Here is a 16194-nt window from a genome sequence, read left to right on the forward strand (position 1 = left end):
GTGTAGTCAGTCTGGAAAAGAGGAGAGACTGGCAAGAAGGATGGACAGAGTAGGACAGAGATCCACCTGGACTGCTTTCATTGCAGGCATTCCATACATTATTATTAATAAAGATATCTCATTTTGACTGTGGAGGAGGAAAAGACCTGAAGGAAAGGACCACATTGAAGTGGTATGCAACCTTTACAACGCAACTTTTACCACGCAGTGCTGTTACAACGCATGTTTTACAACGAAAACCATTACAACGCATTACACTGGGGGGCGCTCTAGGATAAGGAATAGTTTTAATTTACTATCCAACACCTTCCCTAGTGTCCACGGGGACTGGAGTTGGAATAGTAAATTAAACTATTCACTATCCAGCACCCCCAAGTGTATGCGTTGTAAAGGTTTTCGTTGTAATACTTGCGTTGTAACAGCATGCGTGGTAAAAGCATGCGTTGTAAAGTCATACATCCCATTGAAGTACTCCAGGATCTTAGAGATCACATGATGGTCTCTGCCTTGTGTGGCAAAGACCATCACATGATGATTGCATGTCTGGGGAGATACTGAGTGGCTTGGTTTGAGTGGTTGATAATGGCTTTGTTATAGTCAATCTGTGCTCAGACACTTTGAAGTTACCAAGGTAATAGCCCACTCAGCTAGAGCTGCAAAATTACAGCCGTCAAGAGGGTATAATTCATATACAGCTGCACTGATTACAGACAGAGGCCACTCACTATCTTTCCTGCGTTATATGGGCACCACTGTCATCCACTCTACACTAATTACGTCTGACTATGAAAAGCCTCCGATTGTTGCCTTCCATTGACTTTTTGAAAGCCTTGGGTACAGCATTCTTCTCCTACTGCCAGTGTTTTCTGTTCTGAAAATATCAGAGCATCCAGGTGTTTTGAATCTTCATCTCAGGAACAGCCATGTTTTACTTTCTTCATGAACTTTCAATGATATTGTACGTATCACAGCTTGGATGGTCAGGAGTGCCAAAGCTTTGCATCCTGTAGTGAAAATGATGTCTGCCTGATGGTCTTTTTCTTGTGGGACAGAATGTTGAGTGAAGATGCTAGTCTTCACCGAAGTGTCATGTTTTGGGAATTTCGTAAGCGGATGCGGTTACGATGCCATGAAGTTCGGGTTCCACGTTTTCACAACAATGAGTTGGACCTACGATAATCCGGCTCAGTAAACATCTTCACTAAAGACAGCACGAAAATACTTTTTAAAGATACGGGACCCCCAACGAAAAGACTATACTTACCGATTACAAGATATTTATCATAATGCTTGTGAAACCATGCTGAGAAAGTAACTCGCAGACAACTCCTTAGATGAAGCGACAGATTAGACAAAGACAGTGACTTACCTGCCCTGAAGAAGTCCTTTTGGACGAAACGCGTAGGCACTGGCTACAACATTGCTTTTATGAAGATAGAATCCATGCCTTTTTGAACAGAATAAAGACCTTACTACTCAACCATTGAAGATTCTTGACTTACCTGGATTGAATGAATGAAATGTTGCAATTATATGGTGATTATCCATAAAGAATATTGTTGTTTCCTTGGCTATTATACCATACAGAAATAGATCATTTCCATACTTCTGTAGAGTGCTGGACATTGTGTCAAATTGTGTCATGTTTTGGGAATATCACTGGCCTTTTATTAGTAGGAAAGGTTGACTTTTCCCTTGGATGGCTTTGTGGATAATGGAAAATGCCCTGAAGACAGAACGTCTAGCAAGTGGCTTCCAAAACAATGTTGGTAGCTCCGGTGTCATACTCCCTCGGTTGGAGGTATAGTAATAGTCAGGCTGCAGTATTTTACAATCTTAGTATTTTTTGTGGTAGGAAGTACAGCAATTTATATAAACTAAACTGCCTCTAGGCACGTAGGCCGTGACACACATGAATTAGTCAGTAGTGATGATTAGAGTTGATGTGTTTGGGTCAGAGAAAGTTCAGATTCCAAAAATAGCTCCTTCATCATTAACTGCACAAGTCACATAAGAAGAAAAGGGGGATAATCTTCCAAATTCACAATGGAGTTAAAATTAAGCATTACAGTTTTTGACTGACCAGATTAAACCTTACCAACCAGGGATGATCCTAAGAAGCATAGAGCAAGACCCAATGCGTATCTCAAGAGTTGAAATAAAACCAAGAGTGGGGTAGAGCTTTCTCAGTTCATCCCATCAGGACCTGAGAATAGCCTCCTGCTAAACCAAGTTTAGGAAAGGACTAAAATAAGACCACTGCCAAGAACCCTCAAGGGGTAGTGAAAATAAATCAAATAGACAGGTATTTCGAAGTTACACATTGGTTAACATTTATCTCATAGATATTTAGACTGTGCAGATAAAGACCATATTAATCTTATCTCACGGATACTGTGCTTCACTAGGTAAACCTCAAGCCATTTTGAAAGACTTGTCATCAAACACAATGCATTGCATAACATAGCACAAACAAAGCATATTAGAACAAAAGGCCAACATGTGTTTTATCTCATTTTCAGGTATAGAGCTGTGGCTTCGTGGAGCCGGGTTCAAGGAACTGGCATCCCCTTGACCACCGCCATCGAGATTATCTCCATCTGGATCCTCTCCTTCATCTTGGCCATTCCAGAAGCTATCGGCTTCACTATTGTGGTCTCGGATTACAGGGGCCAAAACTACAGCACATGCCTTCTCAAGGGCACAACACCATTAATGGAGGTATGTGTTATGCTCAGTGAGTGGCAAAACTCAATATTCTCTTCCTTGCTCTAATGCTTATTTGTGTTCATTACATTTATCTAGAGGGCAGCATTATATTTTCCTCTAAAACAGTTGGATTTTTTTAATAACTGACCGGTGTGAAATGAAATAAATGATCTTCATTGTGAGTGCACCTCATAGCCAGTAAGATGGTTCAGTGAGTTGAATTATTGTTGCTGACATCTGCTGTGATTTACAAATTGTGAGCTTCAATCCTCACAAGCCCATCTCCCCATTGCATCCTTGCAAACTTAAGTTAAGTACCGAAATTAAGCATGCCGATGTTTGTTTCTGATAGAAAATATGCATAAGTAACTCATTCATTCTAGAAATCCTGGAAATGTCCCACTGTCATAGATTTCCTGAAGTGCCAATATGAATCATTTCTACATTGACCGAATGTCAGAAATCGTCTCCAAACATATTAATTATTCAACAGAATTAGTCCCTGGGCCTGTGTGTTTTTCCTTTGTTTTTTTATAATTATGTTACAGAAATTGTATTATACCTTTTTGTGGAATGTAATACAGAAAAAAGAGAATATTTATCCTTGTAGGCATTCATTTATATCTTGATGGATGGAAGCTGTAGCCTCCCTTTACCTAGCCAGAAATTATTAGGCAACTTCTGGAAGACAACTTGCAACCAAACGCTAACCTGCATGATAACGGTTTGGAATGTGCCATAGTTAACTAGAGCTAAGTGATAGGTGTTATCTGCAGCATGTTGATAGACGGTACTATACCTATCCTCATGGCATTCCTTTCTAGTGCCAAGGACTCAGTTCCTGTTGCTAAAACAAGGGCACCGGCCTGCTAATCTGATCTTGCAGCTAAAACGGCACCTGGATGCTCCTATGGCTCCTTCCTGCCTCTCTATGCGCCAGGGTTAGTGTTTTCTCCAGTAAGTGCTCTGATGTTAGAAATAGTGAAGCTAGTCATGAACACATGAAGTTGCAAGGTTAAATAGCATAAAACCAGTGCTTAATTTGTAAAAAAATAAGTTCCGGGGCCCACGTCAAGAGGCCACTGCTGCCCCCGTATATGCCACCAGTGACAGAATCAACACAACTACTAATCAACACACCCTAAAAGTATAACATTTCCGACTATTCCAGCTGCCAATGGTACAAGAATGGCTTGGGCAGCAGATATTAGTTATTTTTAATGTTCATTGCAATAATAAACAACTGCTGTTGTGTTAATTTCAAATTCAGATAAACCGTGCAGACTGTCGTAAGTGCCGATGTTCACACTTAAGTTCCAGTGCCGAGCCACGGAATCCACCAACTCAAATTAAAGACTGCGCAAAACTCTCTTCACATAACCAGATATGTTTTCTAGGTTATCGCCATGCTCTTCAGTGAATACAGAGAAAAAACTACTACAGTGAATACAAAGAAAAGAACTATTAGCAAAGCCAAAAGATCTGGTTTAATGTGCTAACACATTCAACATTAGCACATTAGGCTATCATTGTAAATAGTCCCTCATGCGGGTCAATGCAAGTACTCAAGTGGAGGTCGAACAATACACTTAGTAATATTAGCTGAGAGATGAATAGTACATTTGGCTGAGCCAAGACAGGATTTACAAAGTTTGAAACCAATGACAGAAAGAGACTGGTCAAACAAACACAGTGATTGAAAGGGGTGGAACCCAAATCCAACCTATTCATATTGTGAACAATAGGGCAGTTTGACAGTTGCATTGTTAAAACCCAGACTTAACAATGAAGGAATACTATTACAGATTTTCTTTAGGAGTTTGTAATTTTGTATCTCAAAGTCATCATGTATGTATTTATGAATCCATCTAATCATTTATTTAAAGCTTTTTGTGAAACAGTGCAGAGTTGCTGCTTCATAGTTCCCGGCACAAGGGGTGGGGGGGGGGGGGGGAGGTGTATGTGAGTGAAGGCCGTCTGTCAACTAATGTACAGACAGCCATGATCCAACTCCTTTTAGAAAATTACAGTGTTGTTCTTGAGCATCTTCCTTGAAGGCTGAGCGCTAAGTAGCTCATGTGATAGAAAAAAGAACGCCAAAAGACATGCCCCATTCTTATATGTATGAATGATTAGAATGTGTCTGTTGTGGGTGAACGTTGGCTGTCAAACTAGCTTTTCGTGCCTAGTTTGAGAAAACTACTACTAATGCCGAACAGAAGAGATATCATTTAAGTGTCAAAGGTGTAGAATAGGTCCTACAAGGGTGTTGGCTTTTAGGTTCACCCACAACAGACACATTCCCGTCAACAAAAGAATCACCTTCCGTCTCCTCACCCACGCACACAAAGCCCTACACGATCAAGGCCCGAGCTACCTCAACAACCGAATCAACTTCTATGCTCCCAAACGCCACCTCCGATCAGCCAGCCACGCCCTCGCCGCCGTCCCCCGCATCCAAAGAGCGACTTCAGGAGGAAGGTCCTTCTCCTACCTGGCCGCCAAGACCTGGAACTCCCTCCCGACCGACCTGCGCTTGACCCAAGACCACCTCTCCTTCAGGAAGAAGCTCAAGACCTGGCTGTTCGAGCAGTAGCGGCACCCCCCCCCTCCCCCAAGCGCCTTGAGACCCTACGGGTAAGTAGTGCGCTCTATAAATGTCTATGATTGATTGATTGATAGGTGGAGTGATTTGAAACAAAATCTTCTTCACTTATGTGACCTGAAGGACAATATATTTGGAGCAACTGATTTCAGATGCCTTGTTGGTTTGTAGTTCTAGTAAATTTATTTATTTTATTTTTATTTATTTTGAAAGTTTTATATAGCGCGGACAAGATCTTTTCAGATATCAGAGCGCTTTACAGAGAGGGGTACATGAGGGAGCATAGTCAGACAAATATTACAAATAGATCAAACAGTACAAATAGGTGGCTGCAGAGCCAATCATGTGGGTAATAAGACAACTAATACAAATAAGCAAAGGGGTCAAACATGTAGTACAAATCGGTGCTGAGTATTAACAGAGTTCGAGATAATAGTTCAGATGTATTTAGCCATGAGGATAGCTTTTACTTCCTTTTTAAAGAGTGTAGTGGAAAGATAAGCCTGGTTTCGGGAGGGAGTGAGTTCCAGATCCTAGGCGCCATTCCTGGGAGGGAGCGCTTATATGTTTTTTCCTTCCGGAATCTTCGATGTTTCAGCAAAAGATTGTTTGTGCCTCTAGTGTTTCTAGCTCCGACAGAGATTGTCAGTTTCTGAGCGAGGTAGCCGGGTGGGTTTAGGTGTACCGCCTTATGTGTCATGCAGGTGATTTTCAGATGTATTCTTGCTTCAAAAGGCAGCCAATTCAGGGATTTCAGGTCAGGGGTAATATGGGAATGTTTTTTTGATCCAGTGATGAGTCTCGCTGCAGCGTTTAGAGAGGCTCTTAGGGGTGCCGTTGTAGTTAGGGGGAGTCCGCAGAGGGCGATGCTGCCGTATTCAATTCGGGGGATGACTAGTGCTTGTACTGCGGTTTGGAAGTCTTTGGCTGGGAGGAAGGGGAGGTGTAGTTGTGTGAGGGGTTGCAGGGGCGACGAGGGGGACGAGGGCAGTTGCTGCCTCTAGGAGCAGGGATTGGCGCCCGGTATGGGGCGTGATGATTGAGGGAGTCAGCCGGAGTGGTAGGGGACACGTTGGGAGGGGAAGTAGGTGAGGGGTGTATGGGGTGTGTGGAGAGTAGTTCTTTAATGATGTGTATGTCTTCTTTGATCTGAATGAGGGTGGTCATGATGTTGTCCATCGTGGGGTAGGTGGTGGAGGTGGGGGTGACAGTCAGAGGTGTATGACTGACCACGGAGTTCGCGTGCAGGTGGGAGAGTGGGCTGGTGTTCGAGCAGGGCTGTGTTGTGTTAGTGTACGGGAAGGTGCTAGGGTGAGGAGAGGTTTTGGGCGGGAGGGGTATGGATGAGGTAGGGAGGAGATTGGTGTTAAGAGGGAGGGCATTAATGGTAGGTGGGGGGGGTCAAAGTGTAGGGTGGAAGACTGCTAGTAGTGGTGGGGGTGCCAGAAGGGTAATGGGGGCTGAGAGTAGGAGGGGAGATGGGGTTGGAGATGGTCCTGTTGTGGGGTGGGGGAGTTAGATTAAGAGAGGAGGTGTGTTCTGCGTAGTTGGTAAGGGGGTAGTGGGGACTGAGAATGGGGGGGATAAAGGGGGGATCTGTCGATATGCGTGTTGTTGTGGTGCTGGACTAGGTTAGGTGTGTTGAGGGTGGGAGCTGTGCTGTCAGGGGTGAGCGGAGTGTTAATGTCAGCTGTAGGTGTGGGAGGAGTGTTGATGGTAAGTGTGGAGGTCCGAGGGTTGGTAGAGGGGTTGGGGGATGTGAGTGGTGTATGAGGGGGAGCGATCTGTGTCTGTGTTCGAGGCGTGTGTGACAACTGCCTGGTGCTGAACTGGGATAGAGTGGTTGTGGGTGGGAGATGGGAGGTCAGGGGTGGTAGATGTGTCCCTGATTGAGGAGTATGTAGTAGCTAACTGGCGCTGAAATAGGTTAGAAGGGTTGTGGGTGGTGGGGGCTGTGAGGTCATGGCTGGTGGGACTGGAGGAGATACGAGTGTTGGTCCGTGAATTGGAGAGGTGTTCTTTGAAAGTGGGGAACAAGTTGTGGTGGTTTAGGTGGGTATGGGTGACTACACTATAGTGGTACACATGTGCAGAAAAACAGATACATACAAATACAAATACATACAGTAAGTTACACAGTACACAAGTGGTACTAGTGATCCACCAGCATGAGCATATAAGGACAGTATACAAGTGCAAACAACAATTTACGTGGATCAGAAATCAAAAATCAAAAGTGACATTAGTTAGCAGCCACAATATATGAGGTAGCACTCTGTGCATTACTAGTGTTCAAAATACAGTTAGACGTGACACTAGTGAGCAACCAGAGATATATGAGGTAGCAGTCGGTGTGTTATAGGAGAGAAGAGTGAGAATGACAGAGGAGTGACACTAGTGAGAAACCAGAAATATATGAGGTAGCAGTCGGTGTGTTATAGGAGAGAAGAGTGAGAATGGATGCGGGTTGCAGAACTGTGCAAAATAGTACAGAATAGTAAATAGTAATTATAGTAGTTTGCAACATGCCAGTGGAGGAACTTGTGGAACCTTAACTGGTGATCTCTGGCTGATCAAAAGTCCCATTCGTTTAGCGTGGCAGTATTACAGGAATGACACAGTAGCAAGGACTTGCATGATCCTAGTGGGTAGAAGAAAGGAAAGAATGTCCCAGAGCAGAGATGGTGGAATGCCCTCTTGGTGACTGTGTTGGCAGAGGAAAGAAGAGGATGTGATAAGTAAAAATAAAACTAAGAATGCATAACTTCTAAATTGGCTTTGAGGCAGGGCCTCTAGATTCATGGATTCAGGCTAGGTAAAATAGTGTTGAGGTGCCCACTTGGCCAAAATAACAAAATATCTGACATTTGACTGTTCATCCACAGACAAATTTGTGGTGAACTTGCTTCAGGGAGTTGACTCCAACAAAACATTTCAGAATCCACAATAAGTTAAAGATCTGTGAGTCATTTGCATACGTAGGGTATCGTATATCGAGAGCAACCAGCCTGTGGGTCCACGTTGGTGCTAAAGAGACAAGGTGACAGTGCAGTACTTAGCATGATGTACAATACAATCTATAGTCTGAGTGTAATTGAGGCTTACACCTATTGCCTACTGATTTATCCTTGGTTCAAATCCATGTCTTGTCTGGGGGTCAACATATGCCCTATTTATATTTTTGTTATGCGTTTTTGCACTGTAGAGGATTTTTGTTAGTCCTTACTGTTCACCTATGTATCAAAAAATATTTTTTTTCTTTTCTCTTCTGGAGTTGCACCAAAAAGGCATGCAATGGAATGTACATGCTTGATCTCATTTTACAGCCTTTGATGGAAGTGCTTAGATAAGTAAATATACTGTTTAAGATGTCCCAATCTGTCAAAAAATGACATACGACTTATCTTTATTGTCTGATACAGGAATTAATATATTGCTGTATAAATACATGTCCAGGTTCTTTAGTCGCAGTCACATGTACAAAGAGCTTCCTTAACAACAGAGCTGCCAGTGATTTGGGGCACGATTCAAAAGTTTTTGTGCACCTTTATGCAGCTTAGCTGCAAAAACACTGCATAAAGCAAAGCGAGTAAGTTTTCGAAGCCTAAAGTACACTTCAAATTGCGAAAAAATAGCTATTAAAGTGAATTGTCCACCACTGTAATATGGGGGACAGAAAATTAAACTCCCACAGCCCACAGGTTTTTGGATATTCAAAGAGTTTCTTCAGGTTGTTTCCTACTCTGTAAAGATGGTCCCCCTCCACCTCTCCAAAGTCTTCCATGGTATCGATGAGTAAGTAGCCTTTGTTGTGTTAGGCCCATCTTTGGTTCCCGGACCTGCCTAAAGATATGCCCGGAGAACAGATGCAGGAAAGGTGCAGGCCAGTCCTCAACAGACCTCAAGAGTTCCATCAGACTCAGTAGTACTAGCTAGTTCGACATACAAATTAAGTACTGAAGAATCTCCGAAAAAAACATGCAGGCTCTCCACTGTCACCTTCAAAGTTGAGCGTGAAACTTAGAGGATGAAACATAGACGGTATCATAGAGGGTAAGCACATCAATCTCTATGTTTCTTGAATAAATATATTTAAAACAAAATACTAACTTATCATTTCCCCTATATTTGGTAACACAAAGATAACAAAATATGCATCTGAATCTTTTCTAAATGGAATAAAGTTATCCTCCTCCTCTAAGCTTCAATCCAATTGTCTGTTTCTTAACACTTCATATCGCAAGTCTGACTAAAAAGATCTACTATTTGTGGCTACTCTGCTTAGGGATGTCTAAAGTAAGCGAGGTAGTGCCTCACCCGTACCCCATGCTACTTGACTCCCATGTCGATCGAATTTATGTCAATTTATTTTGTGTGGGAAGCTGACACAAATTCAGCCCTCATGGAACTATATTGGACACCCCGGCTTTAGAATAAAATTACAAACTACTGTGGGCTTCTCATTGAGGTCCTGATTTGGAAATGGCCAGAATTGCGCAAATAAGGCTTCTGCAGCCTGTTGCAGCACTGCCATCAGGTTTCCTAACAACCGATTTACTCAAAAACTATTCATTTACTACAGAGTTCGCTAGATGAGAACCTAGTATGAAGCTCGCACTCCCCAAAACCACTGAATAAATGAAAAAGGCACTATGTAAACTAAGTGAAAACTTTGAAAATCATTTCATTTAATACCTCAATATAGTAAACTAGTTACAACTTATGGAACTTCCCTCCTACAAAAACTCAGCACGACATATCCGAATTTTCTGAAAGTAATTCTGTTTTTAACTGTATCTAGCTTTTGTATTAGGATCAAGCATGTGTGGCAATAGAAGTCAAACTCTGTGTCTCTATTTTTGAATTGTTTAAAGTACATTCCTCCTGCAATCTTACTCCTTTATGGAACTCACATCGTTTAATGAAGTGCCAAAAATTCGGGCAATCTAAAATATTTTTACCATTTAATAAGAATGTGGCCATCACAATACAAGCAACACAGTTCAAAACTATTCACCCCTTCTAACGTTTCATTGGAAAAGGAACATATTTTAGAAGAGTTGCTGAGTGAAGCATGGCTTGGATGCCCACTTCCTGTTATAAATTGTTTCCATGTGCGACTGCTGGTGAACAATAGAACCACTATTCCAGTTCTATAACAGAACTCTACCAGCAGATGTTAAAGGGGGCAGTGAAGAGTTCCAAAGGCATAGGTAGGTGCATGTTTACACATGCATACACGAGACGGCTGTGCAGCGGTGCGAGCACGTTCCACTCAAAGGTGTGATTTTGGGAGCCTCATCTGGAGATTGGGTTAAAAATTTTCATGTTTTGGCAATGCACAAAAATGTCCATTCGTCACTAGCGCAAATTTCACAAATGCAAAGGATGTTTTGTGCACAACACAAATTAAGTATGTTTGAAAAATGTAGGGATGGCCGGATCACCTGCCACGCCGATGGATATCGATGAAAGCAGGCTTGTGTATGGACCCTGCATGAATAAGCGCAAGCCCTCAGAATATCCAAGTACTTAACGAATAGACCCATAACCTTGGAATGTTTGCTTCAGTCTAAACAAGAACACGATTTACTTCTGTGTCATGTATACCAAAACTCCTTTGTCATATTTGCTCTTTTGTGTCAGAATCCTCGTCCAGTTGCATCATAGCTCCCCCCTCCCTGGAAAACTTTTCATCTATTCTCTTTCAATATTCTTAGATGCATCCCCAAGTCCCCCTTTAGACATCCAGCAGATTGACTTACTCTGTGATGCAACACCATCTACTATATCCTCATTGTAGTATTCATATCAGCCCATGGCTTTAGGGCAATCACCCCGCAGACCAATAGACATTATCGGCAATTAGAATCCCAACAGTACATCTTCAAACACCTTTGCACATCCGTATTTTCAGCTTTCCCCCCTGAGCACCATGGCCCTGACCCTTCCTCTCCCATGCATACAAGAGTTGATTTCACACTGAAACAGTGAAAGTAACAAACTATCAGACAACCCATTCGCCTGGGGTGATTTCACTTTCGGACCTGTGATAAAAAAATGGGTGATATTACCTTCCAAAAGGGCACGTTTTTGACATTATTCTGAGACCCATAATCTACATCCTTGGAACCTTATGTGAACCTGAACAAGGCAATACGTTGTCAAAGCTTTGCTGACCTTCATTAGCAATATCATAATATATGATATGAGACTGTTTAATAGTATAAGCCCTTTTTGTTCGGTAATTTTTCAAATATAATCCCCAAGATGTGTTCTTTACTACAACCATGGCACTGATTGTACAATACTTTCGAGCATTTGTAACCATCTTTAGCAGTTGATCGACCACATTTTTAACGAGATAATCAATTTAAATTTATTGAGACAACATTTGGAAAAGCATTTATTTGAAAATTTATGTATGCAATTTCTAAGCTCAAATGAAGCTGCTGGGAAAAATGGAAGCCTACACTTGATCACCAATTTACTTTTTCCCTCTGAGGCTATATTTTCAAAGTCAAGAGAATAATTGAACCAAAGCAAATTGTTATGAACATGGTTTTAAATGAAATCTTTGTGAATCAGTTCTAACGCTGACAAAGCTAGATGACTTCTTAAAAAGTCCTGTCCTTGAACCATTTTTGAGAAGGAAGATCTTATGGTGAATGCTGCTCAAATATTTGTTTGAGGCTAAAATACTTTATCATTAAGTGTGTTTATAGATAATCCCCTGCCTTGTAGAGAAAGTGTTTATTCTGGAGATGTCAACCACCAGATTTTCCTTGACCATACTACATCAGTTCAAAGTAAATTACACCATTGTTTTCACCCCCAGATTTATAACGTTCACAACAAATTAGAATATTTTCCATTGCAAACCAACTTTATATCCCATCCTTTGATTTTAAATTAGTGCCTAATTTGTATCAGACTACACTGAACTTTATCTTCCTGCTGATTTTTTTTTTGGCTGAGCTAATGTTCCCTGGAAAGAAAAAGAAATGTAACGCTATCTCCACACAAAAAGGGAGGATAGAAAAAGAAATGTAATTCTATCTCCGCACAAAAATGGAAGTTAGACAGTAAAACAATTGCTAACTTGGCAGACAGACTGAAATGAATCACATTTGTCAGCAATCACCTACTCCCAGACCACAGTGTATATACTCAACCATAACACGTAACCATTGCTAACAAACTCTTTTAAGTCTTGATTGAAAATATAGATGTTTAGTCTGCTTTTTATGCATCTTGCTGTAACTTTGAAGTGTGTTTTACAGCTGTGTATACGTCAGGGCTATTGTTAGGTTTATGGAGAGCATGGTTTCATTTTCTCCATATAAGAATAACATAACATTTTTCAGTTGAAGTTTCCTCGTCACACTCTGATGTAATACTTTTATTAATTTTCAGTACTCTATAAGTTCACTCCTGGGCCTTTAATGCTGTACTTTTTTGTGTAGCGTCCTGAAACATGGAGTAGAATCAATTTTTCTGTCTTGCAGTGGTGCAAGGTAGTAAACAGCTATTGCTGCAACTCTGCCACCAGGTTTATTTGATATGGAATAATCATAAATTGTGTCCACTTCCTTGTTCATAGGGTTGGCAAGAACTCATCAAGCGTTTAAGGAATAATGAAACATAGCCCAGACTTTCTTGTCTGACTTACAGATCCGTTACACTGCAGAGGTACAAGGAAATTATATCACATTTTATCAGTGCAGTTCCTAAGATTTTTCTTCTAAAGCAGCGAAACTAATGGGGATACTTACATGGTGCCCTCCTAATGTACAAAGAACACGTACCATATATAATTGTCCACTATCCCCACAGCTGTTAATATGTCAGACTGTGCACATGTGCTCAATGTCATGTAAATTGTTTCAATGTTACTAGTGAAATCTGGTGACTGTGCTATAAATAGACCTAAAAAGGTGATGGCATTTTGCATGTTAACCTACTAATGTATTCATTTGTTATGTATGGCTTTCATGAAGAGACACTATACTTTATTTCAATTTCTAAATCTGATAACTCACTACTATGACATAGCACAGTTGATAACAAAACGTGTTACTCACCTTTGCTACGTCCTAAAGGACTTCCAGGGCAGGCTGATATGGCTGTATGTATGTATGTATTGGCATTTTATATAGCGCACTACTTACCCGTAGGGTCCCAAGGCGCTTCGACCGCTGCGAAACCCTTCCTGGCTTCCCTGAGAGATGGTCCCTTAATGGGTAGCTCCAGGGTGAGACCAGGCATCCCCGGCGGTCTGGTGGGGCCGTTAGTGAAGATGAGGCAAGCTAATGCCCAGAGTTGCCGAGTGTGATCGCTGATCAGAGTGGGCACCGAGGCGAGAGAATTATCGAGTCCGCTGACCCTGGTCCAGAAACCTGCCGCGCCGGGAATCGAACCCTGGTCCCGGGCCGTCCTCTGCTCTCGCGCTGCTTTTCTGCTTTGAATAAGAGCAGAAAACACAGCTACAGGAGGTAGAAGGAGTGCAGGGAAGGTGGCAGCGGTTGGTCAGGGATGGCGGGTAAGGTATATATATAAATATATTTGACCTTGGGGACAAGGACACGTAACAGCGGCCAAGTTATCCATGGCTTACCCATTACTCCTTGTGCCACTGCGTAGCAGTTGAAAGCAGGGGCAGGTTATTTTGGGGGCCATGAATTACATAAAATTATAGATGAGTAAAAAGTTAATTAAAGGGATGTTTTTCAACTGGAGGTTCTGAGTGACATCATAGATAACTCGAGCTTCGCACTCAGAAGCCCTCAGTGAAAAACATTCCCGTAATTCACTATTACCCATCTATAATTCTATATGTTATGCAAGGCTTCCATAGAAAACGTCTGTTAACATCAGAATCTAAATCTGGTAATTCACTGCTATGACATATTAACAGTTGATAACAAAACTCGTTTCCTACTGTTGCTACATCTCAAAGGCCTTTCAGGCCAGGCTGAGAGGGCTCTCAGCGAGCCTGTCAGTGCAGCACTGCTTATCTGCTTTACTGAAAGCAGAAAGCAAAGCTGCATAAGGGGGAAGGAAGGCAGGGAAGGTGGTGCAAATTGGTTAAGGATGGCAGGTAAGGAATTTGTTTTTCATATTTGGGTTAGAGAGGAGAGGCCATGTTATGTATGACTCACCCATTTCTCCTCTTTCCCTGCACAGCAGTTGTAAACAATGGCAGGTGATTTTGGGGTCCATACATAACATAAAATTATAGATGGCTAAAAAGCGAATTACAGGAATGTTTTTCACCTCAGGCAGGGTTCTAAGTGACCTCATAGACACTGTTTGATGTTGTTCAGAACACCTTGGTGAAAAACATCACCATAATTCACTTTTACCCATCTATAATTCTATATGTTAATCACAACCACTACTATACGCTGCCAAATATATGCAGATAGTGCAGCTTATTACCTTCTTTGTTAAGTTTCGTATTTTTTTATTGGGATTTGGGGAATGTCCAGCATGTCACAGCAACACTATGGTGCTCACCTAGTACTATTCTAAAAGTTGATTGCCTTTTTGTCTAACAATTGAGTGAAAAGGCAACCTGTTAAAAGCTTTCCAGAACCGAGCATAGCCGTCAGCAGATGGATATTGCCTGACAAAGCTTTCTAAAGCTGCAAAGCCAAGAGAGACCCTCTTTCTTATGAGCTCGTGTTTGAGGTCAGAAATGATGTTCAATTGGAGGTCTTTAAAGGGAAAATAGAGTCAAGACCCAGTTTGGAGTTTGGAGTAGAGGGTACTCCATCACAACGGCGATAAAGTGCCCGCTATAAATCAGAAAAAGAACAAGATGGCAGTGGTAAACACAAACTGCTTGCACATCCCAGTACAGGCCAGGTTAGCATATTGAAAACATAGAGTCCAGTGTCAAGTCAAGTCAAGTCAAAAGATTTGTATAGCGCGCTACATACCCAGAGGGTCTCAAGGCGCTTGAAGAAGGGTGGGGAGTTACTTGTCGAATATCCACGTTTTGAGTTGCTTTCTGAAAGCTAGGTGGTTCTGAGTGAGGCGGAGGTGAGTGGGAAGTGAGTTCCAAGTTTTAGCTGCTAGGTAGGAGAAGGATCTACCTCCCATGGTGGTTTTGTTGATGCGAGGTACAGTGGCAAGGGCTTGGTTGGAGGATCGTAGCTGGCGGGAGGGGGTGTAGAAGGATAGTCGTGTGATGAGGCATTCGGGTCCGATTTCGTAGAGTGCTTTGTGTGCGTGGGTTAGGAGCCGGAAAGTGATCCTCTTATTGACGGGGAGCCAGTGGAGGTTTTTCAGGTGATCAGAGATGTGTTCTTTACGCGGGATGTCTAATATGAGCCTGGCTGAGGCGTTCTGGATGCGTTGTAGTTTTTTCTGGAGTTTTGCGGTGGTGCCGGCGTAGAGGGTGTTTCCGTAGTCCAGTCGGCTCGTGACCAGAGCGTGGGTGACTGTTTTTCTAGTTTCGGTAGGGATCCAGCGAAATGTTTTTTTTGAGTATGCGAAGAATGTTGAAGCAAGATGAAGAGACGGCGTTGACTTGTTTGTTCATCGAGAGTGAGGAATCCAGGATGACGCCCAGGTTCCGTGCGTGGTCCGTCGGGATGGGTGCTTTTCCAAGGGCCTCTGGCCACCAAGAGTCGTCCCAGGCGGAGGGGGAGGTACCTAAGATGAGGACTTCTGTTTTGTCTGAGTTCAGTTTCAGACGGCTGTGCTTCATCCATTCGGCTACTTCTTTCATTCCTTCGTGTAGGTTGGTTTTGGCCGTGTTAGGGTCTCTGGTGAGTGATAGGATCAGTTGAGTGTCGTCGGCGTAGGAGATGATGTTGAGGTTATGTTGGCGTGCGATGGCCGCGAGGGGGCTCATGTAGACGTTGAAGAGG

General features: G+C 42.4%; 1 protein-coding gene across 1 annotated transcript in view; it reads left to right on the forward strand.

Annotated features, from left to right (window-relative positions):
• The window catches only part of EDNRA (endothelin receptor type A), a 243916-nt gene that overhangs the window by 140879 nt on the left and 86843 nt on the right, over window positions 1–16194 (forward strand). The window contains exon 4 of the mRNA XM_086962268.1: window positions 2523–2721. Within this exon, the coding sequence (XP_086818394.1) occupies window positions 2523–2721 (199 nt within the window). The remainder of the gene's footprint in view (window positions 1–2522; window positions 2722–16194) is intronic.

Source organism: Lissotriton vulgaris, chromosome 3_1 (genome assembly GCF_964263255.1).
Source record: "Lissotriton vulgaris chromosome 3_1, aLisVul1.2, whole genome shotgun sequence".
Classification (NCBI taxonomy): domain Eukaryota; kingdom Metazoa; phylum Chordata; class Amphibia; order Caudata; family Salamandridae; genus Lissotriton; species Lissotriton vulgaris.